The 24,218-nt window shown below is 44.1% G+C and overlaps 1 protein-coding gene across 2 annotated transcripts in view; it reads right to left on the bottom strand.

The window, feature by feature from the left end:
* LOC144823754 (uncharacterized) overlaps window positions 1–24,218 on the bottom strand; it is a 63,071-nt gene that overhangs the window by 13,238 nt on the left and 25,615 nt on the right. For both annotated transcript variants that reach the window (XM_078682557.1, XM_078682558.1), the window contains exons 2-3: window positions 13,506–13,687; window positions 10,990–11,138 (exon numbers count right to left, since the gene is read on the bottom strand). In XM_078682557.1, coding sequence (XP_078538683.1) covers window positions 10,990–11,138; window positions 13,506–13,672 — 316 coding nt within the window. In that variant the 5' untranslated portion in view covers window positions 13,673–13,687. The remainder of the gene's footprint in view (window positions 1–10,989; window positions 11,139–13,505; window positions 13,688–24,218) is intronic.

Raw genomic sequence — 24,218 nt, 5'->3', positions numbered from 1 at the left:
TAGGCGATTACCTCAGTGCTATTGACATGCCACCCTGGGTCAAAAGGATACTGATGCCCTGGAAGCAGACCTTACTTTGGAGGAGGTGCAGGCAGCCATTGCCAAGCAAAAATCCATGAAAACCCGGGGTCTTAATGGGCTACCGAGCAAGTTTTTCAAACAACATGGTAGTCTACTGGCCCCACACATCCTCCGAATGTTTCTGGACCCCAAAAACGAGAGAACATTGTCCCCAGACCTCTGTCTGGCCACAGTGGTCGTAATACCAAAACCTGGCAAACCCCAGATGATTGCGGGTCCTACCGCCCAATCTCGCTTTTAAACATTGAGACCAAAATCCTGGCTTCCATCCTGGCTACGCGGTTGCTGATGGTCATCACGTCATGGATTCATAAGGACCAGTCAGGCTTCATGCCCCGGCATTCTACGCACTTTAACCTGCGCCGATTTGCAGACTGGATGGACACGCCAAAAGAGGAGATAGGCCTTGGACACTCCTGTCACTTGATGCCGAAAAGGCATTTGACACGGTCCACTGGCCTTTCATGCGACTTGTGCTCCAAAACACTGGGTTTGGGGATAACTTTCGTTCATCGATAGATTCACTATACACTAACCAACCATAATTAAGGTCAACGGAGTCAAATCAGCCATTTTTCTCCACCAGCGATGGACTCGACAGGGTTGCCCTCGTCCCCTCTGCTCTTTGCACTAATCCATGAGCCTTTAGCATGTCTAATCAGTGCACATCCAGCGCTGAAGGGGTTTCTAGACGCAGAGGGGCAGGTGAGGGAGGAACATCTCTCCCTCTATGCAGATGATATCTTATTATACATTGCAAGCCCGGACACAACACTACCGGTGGTCTTCGAACTAATCACGGTACGGTAAACAAGCTGGATATAGTATTAATTTGGGGAAATCTGCCATCTACCCTATCGGCGGCCCCACGGACATATAATCTGTACCGCTCCGTCTCTCGACTGCAGCCAAGGGCTTTCAATATCTTGGACTGTTTATCTCCCTTAATGATATGGACTGTCTTACCCACAATATCCAACGTGTCCTGCAAGAATTCCCATAGGACGTGGCCAGATGGCGGCGTATCCCATTGACGTTGCTTGGAAGGGAGCCATGTACAAAATGATCACTCTCCCAAAGCTCCTATATATTTTTCAAAATACGTTTCATAATATCACAGAGACAGTTTTCAGGGCTATAAATGACCAAGTCCGTACACTGTTGTGGGATGGAGGCCACCCCCGGGTTGCACTCCAGACACTGCAACGCAGTCAATATAATGGGGGGATTGCGTTGCCAGATATGATGGCATATTATAGGGCTGCTCACATCAATGTACTCAATGAATGAGGGCATATACCCGGAGATCACCCTACGTACGCACTGGAGAGACTCAAATTCCAAAAACGTTCTTACCTACATTACATATACGGAGGGGGAGGGGGGGAGTGCAAGGCCTATTGTCAGTAACAAGGAGAGTAATAGAAGCATGGAATGAAGCAGAACATCAGATGATATGGGATAGACGGTTCACGAGGGCCAACCCTTTGTGGGAGGGAAGGCGCCTACAGAAGATCGCGAAACTGCAAGGGTTTAGAGGATGGGACATTATCGGGATAACTAGCCTGGGAGACATAGTCAGACAAGGAGACTTGATGACTTTTTCACAACTGCAAGAGGACTATGACCTGTCAGGCAAGCAATATGCACTATTACAAATATATACAGCTCCGCCATGCATGAGCATCGCTGAAACCCAACGTTGTCGATCTTCCCGAATATGCTACTTTGGAAGATAGGCTCCTCCATGAGGAGATACTTGAGAAGGCAATTTCGTGGACATACAAGACCCTCATCAATAATATGACTAATAACTTATTGGCATTGAGACGTTTGTGGGAGGCCACGATGGGTGAGGTAGAGGACATAGATTGGGAGATGGCCCTAATGCACCGTAGAGAAGTGGCAATAAAACTCAGGCTCCGATTGATTCAATATAAATATTGCGCAGAGTGTACTATGATAGGGCGAGACTCCACACCATGGGCAGAACTGAAACACCTGAATGCCTACGATGTAAAACTGAGACGGGCTCTGTGATGGCTTGCGACCATCAGACGGCGACGACCAATCCAACATGGCTGCTGCAGAGAAACCAGGAAGTGAAGTCAGCGGTCTAGCTAACTTGCGATGTGAGGCGGACATGCCAGTTGAAGAGGACTGGTGGGAGGCGAAAGGGTCGTCAGGTGTGTCGGACTAGAGTTTGGGAGAAGGAGAGGATGCCACACGACCGGGACCGGAGGAAGGGTGGAGAGCGAACGCCAAGTGCCACGACGAGGAAGAAATTGACATCGGTAGCAGAGGAGGAACAACGCGGGGCCATCCTACCAATCGGGTGGAAGTAGGAAAAGACAGCTACCGCTCGAGGAGCACTGCCCACGGGACCTCTGCTTTCCCCAATGGCGAGAAGGCTGGGTCTCCCATCACCACGGCCCAGGAGAGTCGTGGGAGCAGGCAAGTGCCAAGCACATGCACTGTATTAGTTAAGGGGCTGTGGGCACGCTTAAAGGGCACCAGTGAGTGAGCACATATTTTCCCTACACTAGGCACCCCACATCGCTAGGGCTCTGGTGGTGGTGCACGCTTCCCCTCCCCTGTTACTGCCTGAGAAGTACAAACAGTAGTCTGAGCCTTTCTTTTGTTTATTTTATTTTCTGGGTCAATGCTCGCCTGTCACTCTGAGAAGAAACCCGAAGTACAGAGACCAGAGGAGTGCAAGACAAGGACCCCACCAGCTACAACCCCCTCTTTTTTATACACTGTTAAGGCCACAGACTGATTTTGACGTATTTGTTGTTAACATACACGGAGCAATAAAGTAGGACACCAAAGAGTAACTTTGTGTGATTGAAATGCCTAAAAGGAGGGGTGGGAGGTCCGTCTCGGGGTCCCACGACCACAGGCTCCTACATTCATACGTTATGGGAATGCCAAATAATTCACCGATACTGGACATGGGTGATACAAGAACTAACTAATATACTTAAGACACAACTGTCCTGTTGGGTATACATACAGATGTTGACTTGCCTAGATATAAGCTTTTGTTAACTAACCTTGGCCTCATAGTGGCAAAATGCAACAAAGCCAGGAATTGGGGAAGAGCAGACTCCCCCAACTATTAAAGAATGGAGGGCTGGCATGGATATGTACATGGTGGCTGAAAGAACAGAATACCAGTCAAAGTGGTGCCCCAAGAAATTTTGGAAGATTTGGCAACCATGGTTGAGATACTACGGGCTAGAGCTTGAGGATGGGGACACGGGCATAATGCAATTGATTTCATAGGCGAGGGCGGATGTAGAGCACGGGGTCTAGGAACTGCACTCTTTTTCAGGAGGGGACATTATGAGGGCAAGAACATGGGGAGTAACCTGGAAATAGTGGAATGCAATCTTGTCCACTCCATGATCCCATCAATTGTAATTGTTATGGATTATATACGAAAAGAAAGTATTAGGGGTATATCTGCTGCTTATCGTTTTGTTGTAATTTACCTTTTTGTTACTTCAAAAGTCAATAAGAACAGTTAAAAAAATATATATATATTGCAGTCTCTGTGCTGCAGCCTTTTCTGAACCAAGATTGGAAGGCGTTGTGAAGGTTGTATTATTCAACATGGTTGTTGAGTTGTGCAAGCACACATTTTTCAATGATTTTAGCAAGTAGAAGGAGGTTAGTTATAGGTCAGTAATTATTAAGGTAATTTTGGTCGGGGTCTGGCTTTTTGATGAGGAGGGTAACTTGGCCAAGTGTGAGGGGGGCCAGCATGGAGCCGCTCGATAGTGAGGAGTTAATGATTTTGGTCCACATAGGAGAGATGATGTGACTGAGATTAGTGACAAGTGTAGTAGGGAGGGGGTCGCAGCTGTGCAATGTCGGCTTCGTGCAAGCAAATAATTTGGGGACTTCTACAGGGATAAAGTGGAAGTGAGCCCAAGTTTTATCATTTTTTTGTTGCAAGAAGTTATGGTTGGTGGTCAGGATAGCTGAGAGGGGGAGAGTGGGGAGACAGCCATTAGTTGGAGGTAAAGCTGTGGGTGGACCCTCTTCGCTAGGTGGAACACCCTTGGTGCAAGGGGGGTGGCTGGTGGCACAAGTGAGAGTTCAATGTTAGGCAGGAAAGTGGTGGGTGCAGGGCCTGCAAGCGGACCTCAGAGGCCAGGCTGGAGGAGGAAGTAATCTGATTACAGAGGGCTGGAGGGAGGCTCTAGGGTGATTGTTCATGGCAGGCCAACTGGGGCAGCTGGCTGACAACAGAGGGCTGGAGGGAGGGCGGCAGGTGCATGCAGACGGAGATATTACATGTAACAAAATACCAGTCTAAAGTGTATAAGTAACAACAATCCACCCTTAAAGCCTATTAAAATAATTCAGTCCTGCTGCCTTTACTTTTTATAATAAACAGATCATTGCTATGGAATCTGATATAACTGAACACAAGAGGGGAGAGAGGTCCTTAAGACCTATTCTTCTGTCCTTCTTATCAAAAACACATAGTGTAGAATAGCCATATTCTTCTTCACTCTGCGTTTAGTATCTGATAGAACTGTCCCAACTTAACCAATCAGGCCTTTCACCTTTATTATACGCTTGTCATTGTCATTGACTCAGGCCTACTATATGGAGCATAGACTTTCTTGCAAGGCAGGCTTCAGGCAAACAGTGAGCAAAATTACAAATACTGGTCAAATTAGGAGTAGTCCAAATAATATAAAACGACTCTTATGACGCTCTAACAAGGATTATGGGCAGTGCAGGGGGCATGGCCTAACAAGATCGACGACTAGACATGCCTTTGGCGAGCTCCCGGCCGCATAAACCTGCTGCTTCTGATGAGATAATCCCCCACCCCAACATATGGTGGAGCGGATGGAGTGAGCTGCACTGATCTAGCGGTTATCAGGCCCGATGGCCTGCCAGCTGCCGCAGACCCACTGCCGCTGCAGTGATTAGAGGCTGCGACAGCTGCCGCAGAGAGAGAAGCTGCGCCACTAAGGTTCCCGGACCCCTGCTAAATAGCCAGCAAGCCATACGGCTGCAACACGATGGGGGGGCAGAGCCTGGGTGATAAGGAGGCGGACGGCCCTCGAGTAGGGGTGAATGGAGAGACCATTGCGCTGAGTGCATGGCCAGAGGAAGAGGTGCCGCGAGCTTTGAGCTGGCGGCGCCTGTGCTCAGCTGCCCGCGAGGGCAGCGGTCGGCCGCTGTGAAGTGCTGAGCTGTGGTGGTCCCTACGGGAGAGTGACAAACCAGCGGGCCACGAGGACAGCAGCAGACCTTTGGAAGGCCGGGAAACAAGATACTAGTGTGGTTTTTCGGACAGCGGAGGTAACTGCAGCTGGGCTCTGATGGGAAGGGTCGCTGTTCGAGGCCTCCTGAGGTTGCCCATTGAAGGCCACAGTGACAGACCCATAGTAATGAGGCAGGACCGCTGACGTGGGGAATACACGCTTTTAGTCCCCAGAGGAGGGGAGTCCATGCTATACAGAAGGAGCAGAGAGAGCTACAAACAACTGTACCTGTACAGTGAGGCGAATAGGGCCTGGTGGACACGAGTGACTCTACAACACTATATAAGAGGGAACGGCCCAGCCGTGCTGAAGCTGTGCCCGCTGGGGCTGCCAGACAACAACCTAGAGCTGCAGCCATGCAGTGGGGTAGTCCCTGTGGAGAATGGAAGACATGCGCAGAGCCCTGAGGAATTCAGATTCAGGGACAGAGGCAGTGGACGAGAATATACGGGGGGAGGTGCCATACCCTAAAACCGCAGGACGGTGGCCAATGGGATGAATATCACTGCGGCTTGTACCCCTCTGGACACTGGGAGCAGAACTGAGCCAGGCCCCCCATCTGGGGACAAAGTGAAGAACAAACCCCATAGTGGGGGACAGTCCAATAAGATTGTAAATTACACCATCTTGGGAGTGGGACCCCCAGGAGCAGACCATAGGGTGGCACCCCAGCCATTGTGTGGGGCGCAAACACCAGGCACGGCAGAAATACGGGAGACCTGAAGAGGGTCAAAAGTCACGCTAGAAGCCAAAATGGAGTCGATGGCTATGGATAATAACCACCTTCGGTTAGATCTGCGCAAAGTAGCAGATGGTCACAATGACAGAGGAGGACTTAGCTCCCTTTTTTTTGATAGAGTTTTATATAGCGCAAACTAGACCCGAGACTTCGGGTATCAGAGCGCTCTACATGAGCACCAGTTTTGTTACACAAGGACACATTTATTTATTTATTTATGGATTTGTAACGCGCCGGAATCACACCCGAAGGTGTATCTCCGCGCAGTGCTGTAGAGGGATACAGGTCCAGGCTGGCGCTAATACTGAAATAAAGTTGTCTTAAGACTTTTCCTGAAGGCTGGATGGCTAGAGCACTGTCTAAGGGAGAGGGGGAGGTTGTTCCACAGACGCGGACCCATAACAGAAAGAGCGCGACCTCCCTGTCTGGTCTTGTTATGTCGGGGAATCTGTAGTAACAGCTGATTACTAGACCTTAAGTTACGAGAGGGGCGATGATGGACAAATTTTTCGGCCAGATAGTGCGGCCCTAGGTTATGGAGACTCTTGTGCACCACACAGCAGGTCTTAAATTCCACCCGTTTCCGGATAGGGAGCCAGTGGAGCAGTTTAAGAAGGGGCCGGGATGGTGTTCTGGGGGGGGCATTTGTCACCAGGCGTGCCGCGGTATTCTGTACCACTTGAAGTTTGTTAAGCACTCCTTCATTGGCCGCTAAGAGTAGACCATTGCAGTAGTCCAGGCGACTCAATACGAGGGCCTGGACCAAGGTCTTCCTTGTGCTGTCAGGGAGAAGAGGAAACACTTTCCGAAGGAGGCTGATGACATAAAAGCAAGACCCCACCGTGGTGTTGGCATGATATGCGAGAGTGAGGTCATGGTCCAGACGGACCCCCAGATTTTTCACCACCTGTTTAGGGGAGGGGGCCTCTCCCAGACTTGTAGGCCACCAGTCAGGGGTCCACAGGATTTTTGCTTCCCCGAACAGCATGACTTCCGACTTTCCCACATTGCACTGGAGAAAGTTCCTGGCCATCCAGCTGGCGACCGCAGTCATGCCGTTCGAGAAAGCTTGCCTTATCTCAGGGGTAAAGGTTTTAAAGGTAAACAGCAGCTGAGTATCATCAGCGTATGAAATGGGTAAAAACCCGAAAGACCTCATGATGTCAGCCAGGGAGGAGACATAAACGTTAAACAACGTTGGGCTGAGACAGGAGCCCTGCGGGACTCCTCTGGTAATTTTGGTAGAGATGGAACTGAAGGAGCCCATATTAACCTGCTGGGTACGCTCTGCAAGAAAGCTGGTGAACCACGCCAGGGCAGATTTCTCTATGCCGATCTCCTTTAATCTAGTTAGGAGAATGGTATGAGATATGGTGTCGAATGCTGCGGACAAGTCCAACAGCACCAACACCACAGATAGACCCCTGTCCAGAGACATACGTATAGTATCCGTGACAGAAAGAAGAGCCGTCTCGGTACTATACCTAGGTCTGAACCCTGACTGAGAGTGGTCCAGACAGCCGGTCTGCTCAATGAAGCTGGAGAGGTGGAGATTGACGTGTTTCTCCATCAATTTGCCGACAAACGGCAAAAGGGAGATAGGCCTCAAGTTGGTCATATCCGACCAAGGGATGGAGGTGTTTTTCCTTATGGGCTTGACCAGGGCCTTTTTCCACTCCAGAGGGACCAATCCTTCAGAAAGAGAGCGATTAATCACCGTCTGAATAGTGGGACTAAGAGCATTCCCTATAAGATGCATCACTCGGGCGGGGACAAGGTCCGCCGGGCTGCCCGATTTAATCGTCCCAATCAGAGAGTTGACTTCATCCAGACTGATCTCGGGGATAGAGGACAGTACAGAAGGGCCAAGTCCAACTGTTCCGAGCTGAAGGCTAGGAAAGGAATCCTTAATATCGACCAAAGTGGTGGATTGAGCAATATTTTGGTAAATAGCGTCGATTTTATTAGCAAAAAACCCAGCAGTATCATCACACAATTTTTGGGACACCGTCTCTGGGCTGTCACACGCGATGGGCTTAGTAAAGGTTCGAAGAACCTGGTACAGTATTTTAGGGTCATTACCTGCCTCAGATAATTGAGAGACAATATGGTTTTTGCGGGCAGCTCTGATATTTCTATGGTAAAGTCTCAAGGCCGAGTGATAGCGAGATTTGTCTACTACATTCTGAGAGCTTCTCCAGGCCTTCTCCAACTTCCTACATGCTTTCTTTTCAGCACGCAGTGAATCAGAGTACCATAGTTCCTGCCTGCGGTTAGACCGCTGGTTACAAAGTCTTAGAGGGGCAATGAAATTAACAGCAGTGTTCAAGGCAACATTGTATTTAGAGAGGGCCATGTCGGGGGTATCCGAGGGAGAGAAGTCCGGGGGGATAAAAGCATCTTTAAAAGTTTCTGTGGACACCTTGTGCCACTGCCTGCGCCATAAAGGGAGGGGAGCAGGTTGAGGGCGTTCCTCTGTAAGGGTAGGGAGGGAGAAGCTTATCACAAAATGGTCGGTCCACTCCACCTGTATGGGAGGGTAACAGGTCAGAGTGTGCGAGTTAGACAAGATTAGGTCAAGAGTGTGACCAGCACGATGAGTCGGGCCCTGGTTGCACTGTTTCAAGCCCAGAGTTGCTAGGTCAGCCAGCAAGGTATGGGCTTCTACATTATCGACCAATTCGCTGTGGATATTAAAATCTCCGAGGAGTATAAAATTAGTCCCTATACTAATATGTGGGGCCAGCGTCTCCATAAGGATAGTAGAAGCATCTGAGCAAGGGCCCGGGGGACGATACACCAATGCCCCCTTCCAGCTGGCCTCCAAATTAGAACCAATTTTAAAGACCAGAATTTCAATGTCCCTGGTACTGCATTGGTCAGGAATGGTGACGGTAAAGGCGTCCTTGTAAATAATGGCGACCCCACCGCCGGTCTTAACAGGGCGGTCCAGCCTAAGTATCTTGTATCCCAAAGGGATCCCCAATGTGATTGCAGGAACCAAATGGGGTTTGAGCCAGGTCTCCGTACAGAAACAGTAGTCAGGGAGGGCAGAGTGAATCAAATCCCAAACCTCTGAATGGTGCTTCGAGAGAGATCTTATATTACAAAGTATACTATTTCCCATAGGGGACCTGGGTCTAAGGTCCTCAAATGACAAAATGTCAGAAGGGAATTTACAGGGGTATGACTGGAAATGGCAGCATTTACATGAAAACGGGCCTCCGGGACATGGCCCAGAGTCCTGTACACAGCCTTTGTGGGGAAGAATCCACAGATTGCGTAGTTCATTAGAGGAGTACCTTATTCTGTCCACTACACTACAGGTGGATGCAGCAGAAGTAGGGTTCATGGCCCCTGGCCCCGTTCGGTCACGGACGGGCACAGACGGGCTCCTCTCTGGCTCGTCTCAGGCGCGTCTAAGGCGCACACCTGCGCGCAACCGCTGCGCGCTTGGGCGACGAGAGGGCTTAAATGCCCTGCCTGCTGCTAAAACTAGAGCGCTAACCGCGCGAGAGGCTGGGTGGGGTGACTGGCTCTTCCTGTCCCGCCCTCCGCTCAAACGGCACTGGTTGCCGCGTCGGAACGGGGCGGGGCAGGGGAAGAAACGAGCACAGGCCCTCTAGATGCAGGAAGCCCCAATGAGACCCCGGTGCACCAACAGAGTATTGACAGAAGTTAAAACACAATATTTTAAAAAGTAGCAATCACAATTTAAAATGTGCAGAAGCACAGCACACAGGTGTCAGGCAGTATGGAGCGCAGAGCGCTGTAGCACTCACAGCACGATGAAAAAAAGCGGGTCGGGGAGACTGTGTGTGCGCAACATGAAACTTTGAAAAATGCACTTTAATGCATTTTTCAAAGTTTTTGCAAATTACCATGAAGTTCAACTTCATGGTAATTTGCGCCCCCTATTAGCGAATTCACTAATTTTTTAACTTTAATGCATTGCATTTAAGGAATCTCAATTTGAGATTCCTTAAATGCAAATAACTGCAATTTAACGAATTCTCAATTTGCGATTTTTGCATTTGGGATGATGCATCCCAAATGCAAAAATACCGGTCGCGAAGGGGCAGATTCTGAGAATCTGCCCCTTTGCGACCTGTTTTTTGATTGATGCATCTGGTCCTAGATGTATTGCCCCTGACACATTGTTTTCTAATGAACCGGCCTAGCCTATAGCCTTTATCACTGGCTTGTCACCATAACTAAGGCTTGCTGTAATCTGCTTAAGCTTTCCCACAAGGCAATCACCAGTATACAGTAAAAAAAAAAGGTCAATATACAGAATTACAGTTGGCAAAACAATATTCAAGCCTTCATACAATGGTATAACACGGATTCAAATGATGTTCACATTTTTTATCCCTTAGAATTTTTCACTTTGGGTAACCAACACCAAAAACCTTAACAATGTGCAGCATTCCCTGTAACAAAACACCTGACTAGAAGCTTTAACATAGTGTAATGACATTCTACCCTTAAAAGCTCACTGGCTTTATATATATATATATTTTACAATAACTAAGTCAGCCCTACTGCCTTTGCCATAACTGCAAAATAAACAGATCAGGCCTATATCCTTGATAAACAGCTTTTCATTATAAGCATCTAGAGCCAGTCATGTTGATCATAAGCTTTCCCACTAGGCAAAAAAGTGCAATCCAATCACTCTATTTCAGTGAAGTACCACATTTCTGAAAAATATATATCTGTATTCAAAGTAATCAACATTGGGCGCTGCTAAAGAACCTCTGACAACTTTCCAGTCGAGCCATACCCGAACATGTAACCCCTTTAAGAGAAGGACAACCACCATTTGCTGCAGTGACCAGGGAGCATGGCACTGTTTGTTGAATCAATAGGTACCTTTAAATGGGCCAGTTTGGATCCAGGTCACGTCAAATTTTGACTTGTAATATTTTGTTCTGCATTTCTTTGGCAAACTAGGCGCTTTTCCCTTCTTCGACGTACTCTCCAAGGAACTACAAATGCGTTTTTCTGTATCCGAAATTTCCCTGCCAAAAAAGAAGTTGAATTGCAAAAGTTGATTGTAGTTATTATGTTTGAGACACAAACGTTTCACGAATAAAACTAAAACTTTGTTATGGTGCATTTATTACCACTTCAGCACAACTTGACGAAGGACTAGCAGAACATTTTCCTCTCATAAATGAATATGCTAGATACCTCTAAAATCTAACCAGGCATATTTTTATACACAGTCAAGGTCATTAATAAGCGTTTTTTCATGTTGCGCAAGTTTAAAAAAAATCTTTAAAAGGGTTCTAACTCAGGGCACCACCGTTCAACCTCTACCACAACTGGATAGAACAAGACTTTAAATAAAGAGCTGGATATGAATGAACCCTAGAAGTGGGGTCAGAGTCAACGTACCACTTATTAAGTGTACAGACATTTTACTCCCTACAATAAGTCCAATATGCCCACTAGAAAAACAAAGGGTGTATACCACAACCAAAGCAGTCTAGCCCTGCTTTTACCCAGAGTGGCCTGATATATAGCAATCTGAGGCTTCATCAGTAATGTGCCACAAGGAGGTGCTCACCAATATCTTTACTTGATATTTAAGTTTGTGAATTTTGAGCTACAACAAAAACATGAATAGGATATAGTCTATATTTCAAATCTGCCTATAAAGATTGACATTCACATGCATAATTCAAATTAGCTTTTATTTCAACATCCAGAAGTATCTGGATCGATACTTTAACCGAGGCTAAAACAGCTTGGCACTCACCGCTTAGTACACATTGACTTAAGCCATGAAATTGCTGCATTACACAAAGAAATGGAATCTAAATTATTACTTTCAAGGTTGATCACACCAAAAGCATAACCAACTGAGTGATCCAATCTGCTAAGTTAATGATGGCCATTTTATGACCAGTGGGCCAAGACTTTTGGAATTGATATTGAGGACACAATATTTCTGTCACAATATTTTTGCTAACGATATTGTGGCATGCAGCCCAAAATAACATGCATATCTCACAGAAAGTAGGAATATGATGAACTGATATTTGTGGAGCGCAGTTACTCCGAGGAGTGTCCCGGCGCTGATGGAAGGGAAAAGGCCATTAAGTTTGAGAAAACTGCCAAGCTCTCAGCTTGTTTTTAAACCGCTGTTCAGATTCAGTTTGACGAACGTCAAGGGGCGTTTGTGCCAGGCCGAAGGGCCCAAATAAGAGAAAGGACAGGCACCCGCTCTAGAACGGTGGATCCTAGGTACCAGGGCCAGAGAACTGTTGGAGGAACGCAACTTCCTGTTTGGAAGGTAAGAATGTATCCTAGACGAGAGGTAATTGGGACAGGTGTGGTGCAGAGCTCTGTAGGTAAGTACCAGAGTTTTAAACAAGATGCGTTTACTTACTGGAAGCCAGTGTAAGGAGTGGAGATAAGAGGAAATATGAGCTCTCAGCAGAAGCTTAAGAAGCAGGCCTGCAGCTGCATTCTGTACTACTTATAGCTTGTTTACTAGGTACTGAGTGAGGCCACATTATACTTCATTTGCATAATCTAACCGGGGTGTGATAAGTGCTAGAATTCCTGCTTTCCTGGAAGGAAAAGGCAGTGCAAGAACGTTTTTGCAGTATGTAGCAGCCCGTGGCAGGTCCCAACCACAGCTTTTGAATTGTTGAAAAGACAACTAACTGGTTGTCGAATTTCACTCGAAGATTTCTGACCACCTCAAGACTGCGGACTTAGCAGGGGGGCCTCCGTCCGGCTAGGAAGTCTGCAAGCCTAATGAAGAGTTGCAGCCGAAGCAGAGAACCGTGGTCTCATTTGTCTTACACTTCAACTGGTTACTGCGCATTTATTGGGAGACAGCAGCTAGTCAAGGTTTTATAGAATCCAATGTTATATCTCCTCCTTTACTGAATGAGAAGAGGAGCTGTGTGTCATCCCTGTAGGAGATTATTTTGACAACACAGGATTCCACCAATGGAGCCAGCGGGGTCAGGTAGATGTTAAACAATGTGGGACTCTTGAGTTGAGCCCTGCGGTACCAGACTGTAAGTTCTTTTGACCCAGAAGAGAATAGGGGAGTGCAGACTTCCTGCCCTCTGTCCTCCAAAACTGACAGTGCAATCCCATCGATTCCAATGCTCTGAAGGTGGGAAATGAGCCTAGAGTGAAGAACTGTGTCTAAGGCTGCTCATAGATTAATAAAATCAGCACAGTCTTACCTCCTACGTATGTGATATTCTGAGACTCAGGGCAACATTTAACATTTATTGTTTTGGATACGAAATATTGTTTTCACACACAGTATACTAATTCAGTACATAAAACACAATGTGCAAGCACATTTTAAATAAAGCTGAATCATCATAGTCCCTGCTACATAACCGATAACTCACTCAGCGCAACTGGTGGGTTCTGGTGACTGTTGTGGCTGAATTTCTTTAGACTGTGGGATTTCCTTTTCATTGACACAACTTTCAGTTTTCTTTGAACGGTTTCGCTGGTCTTCATCCTCCTGCATAGTTTCCACTATCTGACAGTCACTTTCACTGCTGGGCTCCATTCTCACCAGCTCCCTCTGCAATCACGACAACACCATAATCTACTTTAGACACATCCGTTAAAAGTACATAAAGCAGAACTAAACACTACTCTGTAAAACACATAAAACCCGCTTCTATGATGGGCCTCTAACCTTTGGAGTTCATTGTCTGAATGTACCAGACTCTATATACTAAATAGTAAATGATTTCTAGGAAAATATCTTAAGCAAGTGAATATACAAACAAATTGTGGGCACAGAACATGACAATATTGACTAAATTAAATCATCAAACAATAACAAATACAAAACAGAACATGTCGAATACTGTGTATTTATATCAAAAGTAGAAAAATATTTATTTGATGAAAAGTGCGGAAAATATCAAAACATAATCTAAAATGAATATTCCGCAGACATACTCGCACTCATACTAATACCAAATAACACCCTTTATGCAGTGCTGCAAGTAGTTGAGCAAGTCAGGATGCAGGCTTTAATTAATAGTGTTTGCATTCTAGGCTCAGTGCCAAGTGCATGAATCAGACAATCCACAAGACAGGGTTCATTCATGTAGTGATCTTGATAAATTTGTAACTGTGAAACAACAGCAATAAGCAAATCATTAAATGAAGAGAATAAGACATATGCACAGATATCTAACATAGGAAATTTAGAATGAATCCTGCACCTAAATAGAACTGTAGCTGAATAACTACATTATTGGGGAACTTTACTGTATTTTTTTTTCTTTTTCTCTTCACCCTTTTCACACACTCATCACTGTGTCGTTCTTTAAACTTTTTATGTTGTATATATACCGAATGGCTAAATACCACCTTTTCCAAATAGTATTAACTTCATAGGATAGCTGAAAGCAAAACAAAATGATTTTCCCATATACTAAGATTGCACGGGCCAACTTTTTAGGTCTGCTCTTTGAACTAGCTTTAGCTGTCTAAGCAGACTATTGTTTAAAAAAAAAATATTCATACATAATTGTCAGCGGGTTTTAACCATGTGCCTGTTAAATTCACATTTTCCTTCAAATTTGAGTGATTGTAAAAGGCCTATACACATTATTCACACCTGCCTCAAAATAGTTCATTTTTAAGTAAAAAGGGTGGTCCAAAGTGGGCTTTGTATTAATTTAATTTTCATATTAAAGTTAAATGCCAGCTGTTTATTTTGCTTACATCTAGGGTGCCCAGTTAGATGGTGATTTATTTTCCGTCTCTTTTTCAAAGTTGTGTTATAAAGTCTTTAACCAACATTGTACAATTTTAGATGCCGTGATTTGAATGGCTGGTTTGGTGGTGAATCATCCTTTCACAAAAATTAGAATACATGGAGCGACTGAAAGGCTTGTAATTTAAAAATCCATCACTAGTAAAACAGCAAAATCCATTCATTTTGTAAGTTTAAAATCTATATTGCAAGCATATAATGGCCACACTTAGGCGGTGGGATGTTGTATTTTTTTTTATTTTTGAGGAGAATAAAAAATAATGCCACTGCACCAATTAGCTAAGGTAAAACCTATTAGCTTTTGCTGCTTTACTAACTGATGTTCTCTCTGAGTAATTTATCAATCAAGACTACTAAATGTTTACTTTGGGAACCCTGCCTTGTGCCCTATGTTTCCGTTTGCTGACCAGTTGTAAGGTATAATTACCTGCTAATTTCCCTTTCCCTCAATATGCACACTCTTGGGCCGTAACTGTGGGACACACAATTAATGAAGGTGATTAATGTCTCCTATAGATGGCATTAAAATGCAAAGAGCAACAGTGCTAATGTGTCAATGCACAGATACAAAGTGGAAGGTGGATTGAATTTTAATTTAGTTACTGCCCAAAAGATCAGTGAGTATTTCCACAGCCAGATGTGTATGTTCTATTCACGTCTCAAAATAAAATGTGCATATTATGGAGAACCTCTGGCGCCTGTCATGTCTTCTTCATCAACCAAACTAGATCGAGTTTACTGTGGCCGTTGTTAGAAGCCATTATGATCGAAAGACTAGCTAATTGAAAGAGCTAGTCTACATCCAAATTTCAGGACACCCATCAATCATGTTAAGTAGTTCCATTTAGAGTAATTCTATGTGAATGTCTCTTCTGTGGGTATATGCGATGGATCCACCTCTCTGTGACAAACATTAGTAGGAATGTAATGGGGTCTTATTTCGGTTTGCAATGGCATTTCCCTTTTTTGGTCTAGCTAGTGTGAACTTCGGTATTGGCCAAAATAAATGTTGTCACAGAAATATTAAAAAGAAGTAAGCAGAGAAGGGATTTGGATTTGCACCTTTATTTTTTGTATTTGATTGGGCAGAAGTTATGTTAGCCCGTCAATGAAACCGTGTAATTGCACATAACTAACAGAGGAATTGTTAATGCAGACCCACACCTAAAATAGCAGAAGAGGGTCTGCTGGTGTAACCCGGAGGCAAATAGAACCCCAGCTCTCACCTACGCAACTGGCCGTCTGACCGGATCCTCGCCCCCTCTGTCACTGCCATTGCTGCTGCTATGCCAGCTGGTTCCCACTGCTTTTACCTGCTTTTCTGTTTGCTCCTCCTGCGAGGCTTCCTCTTGACTCTATGGCCTCTTAACACCCCTCTCTCCATCTAATTTTACGTTCATCATCTCGCCTTTTGTCATTACTTTGTCCGCTGTTCCGTCCTATGCCTCTTTTGCTTAACTATTTTCTAGATTCGTCTCTACCTTATACTTCGTTCCACCATGAACCTTTTTGCCCCATTTGACTCCACTTCTTATCTTTTTATCCACTTTTACTTTATCTCCATTCCACGCTCCTTTCACTCTCCTTTTTTACACCGTTCCACCCTGTGACCCTTTTGCTGCTCCCACCACCTTCTCTGTCCTTCCCCTGCAAGCCCATCTGCGCTCATCCAACTGCCCCCCCCACACAGCTATACCACTGCTGCACTCTGCCTGCTCAACCCAAGACCCCGCCACAACTGCTGCTGCCACGCCACACCTCATTCCACGGCAGGCCCTTTCGTCTGTACTCACTGCCACTTCACCTGGCACCACAAACCCGCACTCATCACACACACAAAGCACACCATGCACAACACCTGCACCACAGCTCACATGCATGCTCCTTAACACGCGCTCGCTCAGTATACACATCACCGAAATATGGGACCTCATCGACACCCACGGACCAGACCTCCTCTTCCTCACCGAAACCTGGTTTAACAGCATCGGCTCCAGACATTGCCACAGCCATGCCAACCGGATACAGGATTGCAAACTACTTCCAACTCCACCAACCCGGCAGAGAACTGGTGATCATCCACAAGAACGGGATCAAGTTCACCACACTCACAGACCCCGACACCCGCTTCATGGAACACATGTACTTCAAGCTGCAGACTGGCGAAATAACCAAAATCAAAGGAACTCCTGCATACAGACTCCTTGGACCAAAGTGAGCAACCTCATCACCAACCTCATTTGCACCCCCCCACCCCGCCAGCCGCTCCAAAGACTTAATTCTGCTGGGAGACCTGAACTTCCTTTTTTTGTGTTTTTTTTAAAGTCGTAAGGAAGGACCCAGGATGAATTCCATCCTGATATCCACATTGGGATCGAGCACTTTGAAGGCCTAGTTATCCTATGGAATGCCAAAGAAAGATTTGTAGCACATATTGAAATTTTGAATAACAGTTCTTGGGGGTTTGAAGTTTACTGAGTCAAAAGCTGCTCTACAGCATACAATATCTCAACTTACAGATCAGCATAATTAAGTGAATACTTCCTTCTACAGGAACTTAACGACATCTAAATCGGTCCGCTTGGCACGAACTTGCCATCCACAATGCAGACAAGTTTATAAGAACTAAAATAAACTTTTGTCCAATGACGAGTACATTCCTGTATTTGATAAAATGTTTGTTAGATTAAAAAATAAGGACCATGTATTAGAAAGAGGTAAACTTAATCTTAGAAATTGGTAAGTTCATTTAAGTAATAAGAATAAAGATGTAGTACGGAACAAACAAAACAGGTTTTCAGACCAAATAGTCAAAATAATTGATGTGGGTTATCTGGGGGTGTCAAACTCAAGTACCATCCGACCACAAAGGCCAGTAAATCATATTTCTGGCAGAGTATATTAATGAGCACAAGACTAAAGGTATGTTTAGGCCTAATAAATCTAGAAGAACATGACTATACAACAAAGGATTTTATTATTTTGAAGATTGCAATATATATCATTTTGCTATACGCAGATGCAACTTCATAATAGAATTTGATGTCAGATATTTCATTAATTGTAAGAGTCCACATGTTGTTTATAGGTTGTTGTTTACAACGTTACAGTGTCTTTATGGACTTCAATATGTGGATAGCATTAAATACCAATTACGATATCAGGTCATGAAAAACATTGGTATTGTCGGGTGGAATGATGATTGATATGCAGTAGCTGCACAAGTTTGGGAAACCATTGATAGTGTTCATTGTTGAATTTGTTTTAATTGGAAATCAGCTGACAAACATTATATGGTTATCAATTTTACAGCCAAATGGGCTAAATGAAGATAAAGGATTTTCCCTCTAGAATAAGTAAGTATGCTAGTAATAATGTGTGCTATAGTCGGAGTTTATTTGTGTATTTTTATTTTATTTACCAGTTTATCTGCAAATAACCAGGTGATGTGATATATACAGTAGGAACTATTTTGAAAGTGTCTTTGTCATGATCTGTGGCTCTCTACTTGTAGCACTTGGCAAAAGCACAAATGTCACAATTCAAACTTGCTCGCACCAAGAGCGTTCAAAGGAAGAAAAGACTGAAGGAGGCCACAAAATATCACAGGTGCCTGGTAAAACACTATGCACACAGAGGACTCATATGTGTGAGTGTCTGAATGCAAAACTACTATTCCCATGATTCCATGGGAGGTTCACGATGTCTGGACATAGTAGTGACATACTTAGTCGCTGCAGCCTGGACCTTGATTCTAGTTCTTGCAGATATCTCTTGGACAGTTTACCTTTCCTCTTTCAGGCAGAGAAGTATTCGAGAATATATTGCCATATTTGGAAAACAACCTTTGATTAAAAAAAGTACAAAAGCTGAACTTTCTAGAAGTAGTACAGAACTATATATTTTGTTGTACATTACAGGATCTGAAACATGAACCAACAGAAGGGATTTTGTTTTACATAAAGGCCCATGAATAGTCAAGATGTACATAAAGCATATCTAACAGTCTAATATCTTGACTAAGTGAATGTACAGATGAATGGGTGACTGCATAGATTGAAGTATTCAGGCACTTTCAGTTGTAAGCCAGACCTAATGGGTTCGACAACGTCTTTTAGTTATAGAGAGGTATGTGGTGAAGAGAAACCTGTGTTCGTTATTAGGTGTTGAGGGAATACCGAGCTGTTCTGTTTTGTGATCAAAAGAGATGTTGGTTGGTCTGCTCCAGAAAAGGAAAAGATAGTTGTATGATGTTTTATTCAATTGTGGAAAAAAATGTCCAAGGTTTATTCTCTGGTAAGAAAAAGGAACATTCACTGTTCGCTGCGAAGGGAAGGCATTATAGGGCTTTGTCCTAGCACTAGAAATTGCTTGCCTCTGGTTGGATAGTATTCAAGATACGTTGTGTTCTACTGGAAAATCAGTATGAAAAAGGGAAGCAGAGAGAATGGGGGAAGAATCCTCAGATAACTGTGAAAAGATCCTCCCTGAACCAGAACACAAGCAACCCAGGACCGGTTTTGCCCTTAGCCAGGTATAGCTTTAAATTGCTGTTGCTACTCAGAGAAGAACTGAGGCCCCAGAAAAGGTGTGTGGCATGCTTACCTCAGGTCTCCTCAAGGAAATGATTTTCAATGTGGCCTGGTTTGGCCTCTGTGTCTATCGATCTTGTACCTATTTATAATCCGGTGGAGGATGCCACTTAAGGAGAAGCGGGAGGGCAAATCACATGGTGTGTGTTCAGACGTGTTCGGAGTTTGCACTGGGTTAGCCAGAAACAGTTTGACATGTCCATACTACGTGGAATCCTTGTTGCAGCCAATATGGTATAAGGGCCTTTGTTTCATGTTATATATGGACAACCTCAATCCCTTGCCGAGGTCAGCGAGGTATTGTGTTAGATGGATAGCGATCAGAGTTGTGTGCTACAGTTTGGTTTTATGATATGAAGAGAGACCTCTCCAGTTTAGGGGTTAATGGATATTGTTAGGTACATAAAATGCCCAACCAATACAAAGTATTGAAAGTGGGAGGCCCATTTAAAGTTGGGCAGTTTTGTTGCACTTGTACTTCCCAAGCTACAGCAGCAAGACTGCATATCTGGCATATGAAGATATATAGGGTGAAAGTGAGTGTTTCAAGAGGTGGATAAAAGTAGTACTGGATGTATCATCAATCTATGTACCATACCAATCAGTTCATCAGTAAGCACAGAGAGATATATAATACATAGAAGAGGCGTATTTATATTGTCTGTACACAATAAGAGCAATTATCTTGTTTGTATGAAAAAGGTTTGAAATCGTTATTGCACTCTAATAATAAAGTCATGTTGTCATACAGTTAGTGACAGTAGAAGTAGTCTAGAAGATTTTTCATTGAAAAAAAGATTAAAAACTTCTCTGCATATGTGACGACAACATTCATAATTCTGTACATTTAAATCATTATCAGTTGGGCATTTCAGTTTTTACATATATTAATATGCATTTGACAACTTTTCCTTTGATTTGTTCTTATCCATATTCATGTCAGTTTTTGATTTGCAGGTGGACCATCTAGAACAGTGGTTCTTAACCTTTTGATTTCTGTGGACCCACAATGACGCTTCACTGGAATCCGCCGAGTAATTATTAGAAATCGGGGAACCCCGGCCTAGGCAATTTCTAGGATTTGAATCTCAAACCAACACACAAAAACAAGTATACATCAAACAATTGATCAAACATTAAAATATATTGTATTTCACAAACCAAAGATAGAAAAAGGTTTTACAATTCCAATGTTGCTTCTTTATTTGCATATACTTTATTAATTTTATTACATTTTAGTATTATGTAATTTTGTAAAGCAGCCTCGGACCCAGAGTAAGCCTCGCTGCTCACCATGGGTCCTCGGACCATGGGCCTCAGAACCACTGATGCAGGATATTCTTGATCCAACTGGCATAATATTGGTCAAAGAGTGTTCCTCCCACATTTAAAAAAAGCTAATTTTTAGTGTCTGCTAAGCTTGTGTAGGTTATTTTGTTGGCTACTTATGAATTGGGAGAAGACTCTGGACTGAAGCAGATACCTTTTAGTATTGAACTGTGATGGACTGTGGTGGATTTACTGCAGCAGTAATGCATTTCAGCATCTATGTTTAGTCCATTCTGGACACTGCTTATTCAAACAATCGATTCACTCTCTTTATCCAAGGACCAGCTCTCTGTAACTGCCTGCTGGTTGTTTTTCTAATAGAGTAAATCACCAAGAACATAAAGGTGGGGTTGTTTTTTGGGACCTGATGTCGTGTTCTGACAACAGAGCTTGGTTTACGTAAATTGCAGTGCTGTTCCTGACTGTTGTTTCAGAGAGAAAACTGTGATTCTTATGAAACAAGTTACTGGGGCAGGAGATGATTTAAAACACATGTAGTTTTTCAGTCTAGCCTTCTTTTTCAAAGTAACTCTTCCCTATGTAGACTGGAAAAGTAATGTATGCTCCTACAGAACTTGTAAATAAGGTAATTGTGACATATATTTGGGAATCCAAGGTGTCGCAAAACCCCTCAGTCCAGATGCCCTTTGGTCACAAACCTATGCTCTGCAAATGTTGTCTCTTAAGTTCCTTGCTCGTCTGCATCCCATTGATGGTCTTTCATGGACTGATATCTTAGTTTAGAACTATCCACATATTCTGGTGTGTTTTGCTGAGGTGTTTATGCTCCCAAAAAATTGAATAATAACTGTAAGAGGTATGTTTCTGTTGTTCTGCTTAGTATATTTGGCATACAACAGAACAATTCCATTTCTATCTTTGACATCCTATGCTGTTGACTAGAGTTTCTTCTTATCATAGCCTCTGTAGGTCAGGAGATCAATCAGTCCCTTCACATTCAGTGAATATTCCTGATCACCAATGCAGTTTAGCATGATGTACATTGTAAGAAACAGGTTTATTATTTGGGCTGGGTGACTACTCACCTCAAAGAACAATCGCAGCCTGTGTCAGGATGAACATTCAAAGTCAATAAATAAACCCAAGATCAACACACTAGTAGTTCTGGCACAGGGCAACAGGATTAACTTAGAAGTGATGTGTAAAGTATTTATGCAGTACCAAAACTGTAATAAAGTCAAAATACAACAAAATAAAAATCACGAACCAAATTAGGCAAAATAGGCTGAGATTTAATAAACAAAAGAAAACCAAAAGAAAGATTCACGAAGGGAAATGGGAGATATGATTTTTTAAAGGTTTAAGTAAAAAAATAGTACCACGAAGCACAAAGTGCCAATGATAGTCAATGGTCAAGGTAGATCAGGACCTAGGTGAAATTTGATGGCGACTGCTATGGAGCGTGAGTGTGACTCTGATACATCAACCAGTCTCATGCTGGTCAAAGATTTTACTTTCTGACTTTAGTCTGTTCAGTCCCAATCCAACAGGAGTACTCTTCTTAAGCTCTCCAAGGACCTCAGGGGGACACTTAGAGACTCACAGGGTGGCAGTCAGAGGGTTAACAACAGGGTATGGTCCAGGTCTAGTTGCTACTGGTTACGAGCAGTTGCAAGCAAAGGCCTCTTGTGTCCCTGTAGCTGTAACAGGAGGTCTGCCTCATAACCCTTGGAGTCCACTTCTTTCTTCTTGGTATAAGAGGGAGAGACGGTCCAGTCTTTGATGCTATTTTCAGGTTTCAGGCAGCGGGTTCAGTCCTCTTCTGATCTTTCACACTCAAGGAGTGTTATGAAGTGGGTGCCTGGAGATGTTCCATTTATGCATTGCACCAGCTAGGGGGTGAGAGTGACTCCGTGGTATGGCCTAAGCAACGCAATAAAAGGTCCCAGGGCCAACCCTACCCTCTTTGGGCATTTTCAAGATGGCAAAAGTCTTTGTTTTACTCAAATTCTGTTTATTGTATATTCAATCAATATTTCATTCAAAGCACATTATCATCTGTAGTGTAAACAAGTGATAGTCATGAACCAGGTTTCAGAGATACATGGAGAAAATGTCCGCACTAGTGTTTACTCTTCCATAATGTTACATCATACCTGCACAGAACATGGCCTGGTGCACTGAGATAGTGTCCGGCAAAAGTATTTGGGCACGCTAAACTTTGCCTCTGAGGTTGGGCAGTGGTGTGTGTTTGTGTTCCTTAATGTCCATCAGAACAGAGGATTTTTCTGGAACTATATTAGCAGTAGCAGAAACTGGAGCTTCTCGAGGGGTCTCACAGCAACTTGGAGTGTAAGTATGAATAGGGTGAACTTATTGACAAGGCCAGACTGGTAATACCGGGCACCGGGCAATTCCCCGGGAGGCCGGAAGGGGTGGGGGCCGGTTTGGTTACTGGGGCCGATTTTTAAAACATCGGCCCCCAGCAACAAAATCAGATGGCCGGCCTGCTGCCAGGCCTGCGTGCGTCCGGCGTCTGTGCTGCTCGACTGCACAGTGCCCTGAGCGCAGTGTGCACTCCTGCCTCTCACTCACGAACGGCAGTCGTGGTGCTTTTTACCGAGAGGTGCTGCGGTGCAGTAGTTGGGTTGAATTTAATAGTGCGTGTGCCTCGCTATAGTTAGGCAGACGGATGCCTGCCAATAGCTGTGCGGGTGGGGTCAAGTAACTACTGTCACTTGCGTTCCTTTATCATTTAACAGGAGGTTGGCTTCCTCCTTTCCCTCCCAGCACGCCCCTAGAACAAAGGAGATAAAGTTTAAGTTGTTAACTTATTCTAAACAGGTGTGCACGGCACAATCCCTTCAGTCTTATTTGTTACATTTAGCTACCAGTGCAGAAGCACCCAAATAGTGAGTACAATCATGTCATTTGATAGCATATCCAACATTACGGACAACAGAGCAGAGAACAAAACATATACTACGGCTCAAGCTTCAGACATATATTCTTTAATTTCTGAAATACAAACCTTCAGCACAAGACGCGGATCAATCACACAACAATTGCGCCAGCTTGAATTCGTTTCCAGGAGGATTCCTAACCAGAAATTGCATGCATCAACCTTAATTCAGTACCATAAAGTTCAAAGAATCCCCAGAGGTTTACGGATGTCAATAAAACCTATGTTATTCAAATATCAATTCAACAAACATTTCATGGACAAGTGGTACTCAATATTAAACAAATGTTCCCTAGACTTAATTTTATTGTTAGTAGAAGAACTGTCAAAAACAATCAAAGAACTGGAGGAGGAAATGGAAATTCTAAATGATGAAATATCTAGACAACAGAACTAGAAGCGACTCTTAAAGAACTCAATGAGAAATTGGATAAATATGGAAAAGAAACACAAGACAGGAAACTCAGGAAATATA

This window comes from Lissotriton helveticus, chromosome 3_1, assembly GCF_964261635.1.
Source record: "Lissotriton helveticus chromosome 3_1, aLisHel1.1, whole genome shotgun sequence".
In the NCBI taxonomy this organism is placed as follows: domain Eukaryota; kingdom Metazoa; phylum Chordata; class Amphibia; order Caudata; family Salamandridae; genus Lissotriton; species Lissotriton helveticus.
This window is presented reverse-complemented; position numbering and strand designations above follow the sequence as displayed.